The sequence below is a fragment of the Galeopterus variegatus genome, unplaced genomic scaffold, assembly GCF_000696425.1.
Source record: "Galeopterus variegatus unplaced genomic scaffold, G_variegatus-3.0.2 Scaffold22658, whole genome shotgun sequence".
Lineage (NCBI taxonomy): Eukaryota > Metazoa > Chordata > Mammalia > Dermoptera > Cynocephalidae > Galeopterus > Galeopterus variegatus.
In genome coordinates this window covers 5,300-9,001 of record NW_007748769.1, presented here as the reverse complement: position 1 = coordinate 9,001, position 3,702 = coordinate 5,300, and the positions used below count along the sequence as shown (strand labels likewise).

General features: G+C 44.9%; 1 protein-coding gene across 1 annotated transcript in view; it reads left to right on the top strand.

Moving 5' to 3' along the window:
* Positions 1–3,213, top strand: part of LOC103583400 (nuclear body protein SP140-like) — a gene marked incomplete at its 3' end in the record, with an annotated part of 5,656 nt that extends 2,443 nt beyond the window's left edge. The window contains exons 2-4 of the mRNA XM_008564722.1: positions 641–721; positions 2,350–2,430; positions 3,130–3,213. Coding sequence (XP_008562944.1) covers positions 641–721; positions 2,350–2,430; positions 3,130–3,213 — 246 coding nt within the window. The remainder of the gene's footprint in view (positions 1–640; positions 722–2,349; positions 2,431–3,129) is intronic.
* Between the last annotated feature and the right edge of the window lie 489 nt (positions 3,214–3,702).

Here is a 3,702-nt window from a genome sequence, read left to right as displayed (position 1 = left end):
CCCACCATGGGGCCCCGGGCTGTATCATCTGTCTCATCTCCACTGACAGCATAAATACTTTCAGGGACTGCAACATTCTGAGCTTTCCTCTGTATGTGGGTCTTGGGACACACTCTTCCCTGCACTGGGTGGAGTTGCCTTGGCCTGCTCTGCCCCTTATCCCGTTCTGTGATCTGGTTGTGTTACTGTAGCCCAGGGATGCCTTTCCTGATGCCAAGTACCCGAAAGTGAGTAAGAAGGAAGTAAATAAGATGGGGATAATTGTTAAAAAGCAGAGTCTGGGGTGCAGGAGAGAAAGACAGGAGCACAAGAGAAGACAGAAACCCATCGAAACAGAGAGAAGTGTGAGGAGATACTGACAGCAGAGAAAGAGAAGCGGTGCAGAGGCGTGGGGAGGGGGTAAAGAACCAGGGGGACGTGGAGAAAGTGAGCTGGCGGATGTTTCTGGGCCTTGGTGATAGTGACTGGAGCGTGTCCACCTACAGACCAGGTGAACCCAAAGGGCAGACGGGGGTCTAGGACAGGCACAGCCCCACCTAGGAGATACCTGAGCTCCCCACATCTTCCTATGAGTTTTCCCTCTGTGATTTCCCCTTTGATGTCTACTGAGACCTCTGAGGGATTTCATTCCTTTCTACAGAGGGCAGCACTGCCTGTTTGGAAATATGTGATGGAGGAAAGCCCCAGGAAGCCTCGAGCTCCCCACCGAGATGTGAACCAGGTAAGGAAGGGGAGGATTTCTAGCCCTGGGCTGCAGGGTGTCAGGAGGTTGAACTCTGAGCAGTTGTTTCCTGATTGACTTTTCTGTGAACAGTGAAAGGACCAAGTTAATCCTGACATTTTTTTACATTTTCTATCCATGGACCTTTTGAGAAAGGCAGGGAGGAATTTTTATAAAATCCATGTTTAACATAATGGGTTTAATAGTTTGGACATATGTGTATGTATTCAAATATTCATGTAATAGTAGAAAGCTTCTGCATAGCAACCAACACCATCAATAAGGTGAAGAGACAACCTGCAGAATGGGAGAAAGTGTTTGCCAACCACACATCAGACAAGGGGCTAATATTCAGAATATACAAGGAGCTCAAACAACTCAGCACCCAAACAAAAGAAAAGAAAGAAAATACCCCAATTAAAAAATAGGCAAAGGATCTAAACAGACATTTCTCAAAAGAAGACATACAAATGGCCAATACGGACATAAAGAATACTCCCCATCAGTAATCATCAGGGGAATGCAAATCAAAACCACAATGAGATATCATCTTACTCTAGTTAGAATGTCTATTACCAACAAGACAAAAAGTAACAAAAGCTGGTGAGGAAGTAGAGAAAAAGAAACTCTTCTAGTTGCTGGCCAGAGTGTAAACTGGTACAGCCACTGTGGAAAACAGTATGGAGCTTCCTCAGAGAACTAAAAATAGACCTACCCTATGAGTGAGCTATCCCACTAGTGGGTAGGGAGGCAAAGGAAGTGAAATCAACATACCAGACAGACTCCTGTCCTCCACTGTTCATTGCAGCACTATTCACAGTAGCCAAGAGATGGAATCAACCTGCATGTCCATACACGGATGAGTGGATTTAAAGAAATCTGTGCTATATATACACAATGGAACACTACTCAGCTATTAAAAAAGTTAAATCCTATCATTTTTAGCAACATGATGGAACTGGAAACCATCATGTTACGTGAAGTAAGTCAGGAACAAAAAGACAAATACCGCATGATCTCACTCATATGCAGCATCTAAAAAGAAAAACGGTTCTCATAGAGGTAGAGAGTAAATAATGGTTACAGGATGGGGGAGGGGGAGGCGGAAGGAGCACAAAGGTGGGCTAATGGGTGCAAAACTCCACTGTCTACCCTAAATGAATCATTCTGCAGTATATGTATGTATTAAAACAACACATTGTACCCACAAATATGTACAAATAAATGTGAAAAAAAAAGAACCACTCCCTTTCTGTTATGAACCCTAACCTTAATGATGCTCAAATGAATGTTTGTGATATACTAGTCTTCTAAGGTCATTTACTCAAGTGCCTGAAGCCATTTATCCATGGACCATTTCAGGAACATCGAACTGAACATTTCCAAAGTTGAAGCCAACATTGTCTTCCCTGAAACTAGCAACTCTGTCTTCTGCGTTGCTCACTGTCTCACTAATGGCACCACTTTTATTCCATTGTCTCGAGCCAGAAACTTAGGATTTGTTCATGACTCCTTCCTCCCTTCCAGCCATACACTCCTCCCGATTTTCTCGCTATTTGTTTTTTCTGCCATGTTTGCCCACTGGGTGTTATACTGAGACTTCTGAGGGACTGCATTTTTCTCTGCAGAGGGTGGCAATGCCTTCTGGGAGACCCGTGACGAAGAAGGACCACTGGAAGCCTCCAGCTCCCCGCTGAGATGTGAGTCAGGTAAGGAAGGGGGTCGTTCCCAGCCCTGGGCTGCAGGGGGCCAGGAGCTGAACACAGGTGTTCACTGGTGGGTTTTATTCTTTTTTTTTTTCCCCAGGTCATTAATGCCTGAGCTCTTGTCAATGAAATTAAGATGATACCTACATACATCATACCACTGTGTTACCTACAACAAAGGGAGACATACCCATAGAAAGCTATATAATGTCAACACATTTGCCATTCAAATTAGCATCAACTGATCAAATATTTTTTCAGGAATTATTTTATTCAACATTTCCTTCTTGATATTCCCTCATAGAACTTAATAAAAGACCCCAATCCCTACAGGACAGGATAAAACATACACACACTCGTGAGTTTTATTCGGAGCACAGTCCAGTGAATCCTCTTTGCATTTACCCTGGTGTTCTGTGGGACAGACAGGGAGAAATTCTTGTAAATTCTGTTTAGAACAGTGTGACCCTTATTGTTAGAATATATGTGTGTTCCCTGCTCACGTTGAGGTAGTAAATACCAAGGAAAGCCAGTGTTCTTTTTCCTTTTCCCTCTTCTGCCTGCTCATACTAAAGATTCAATATTGTGATTTTGGCCTCTGCCCACCCCTGTTTGCTCTGAACTTCCTGGCTCCGCCTGAGCACGCCGAGGCTTGTTTCTGGGTCCCTGTGCGCCATCCATCATGTCTTTGTTTCTCTTCAGTGTCCAGTGATCTCGAAGCTCCCCAAATGACTGATGAGGAAGAACCAGAGGAGGGACCCAGCCAACCCCCAGGTGACGGAGAAGGTAACTGTGCTTTCAGTTCCCAGTCGACTATTCAAATCTTCGATTTTCTGTGTGTAGGAAGAAAAATTGCCCCCTTTCTTCTCCCACTCCCCCCTGCTCCCTTTCACATGCCCACACAGAAGAAATGTGGAGAGCCAGAGGAAAGGGTTACATGGAGAGAGAATTGGGTGACCAGGAAGGGAATGAGGTGGGTGGACTGTCCTCAGCCTCTGGTGACAGTGGCAGGAGCCAGGTTAACCTCCATGTCAGGTGGATCCAAAGGCAGGAGGGTCTGAAGGCAGGGACTTTCCCACCAAGGGGTCTATAGGTACCCACGGGAGTCTAGCAGGGTTCGGTGGAAAGAGACTTTTGTTTAATGAATAAAGAGCGCTTAGGAAGAGAAAAGGGAAAACCATAGAGTTAGCAAATATGTGGATGCCGTCTACAACATGAGACAGGGATACCAGATGAATAGAGCCAGAAAAGATAAACAGGCAGTGTGGAAAAGAG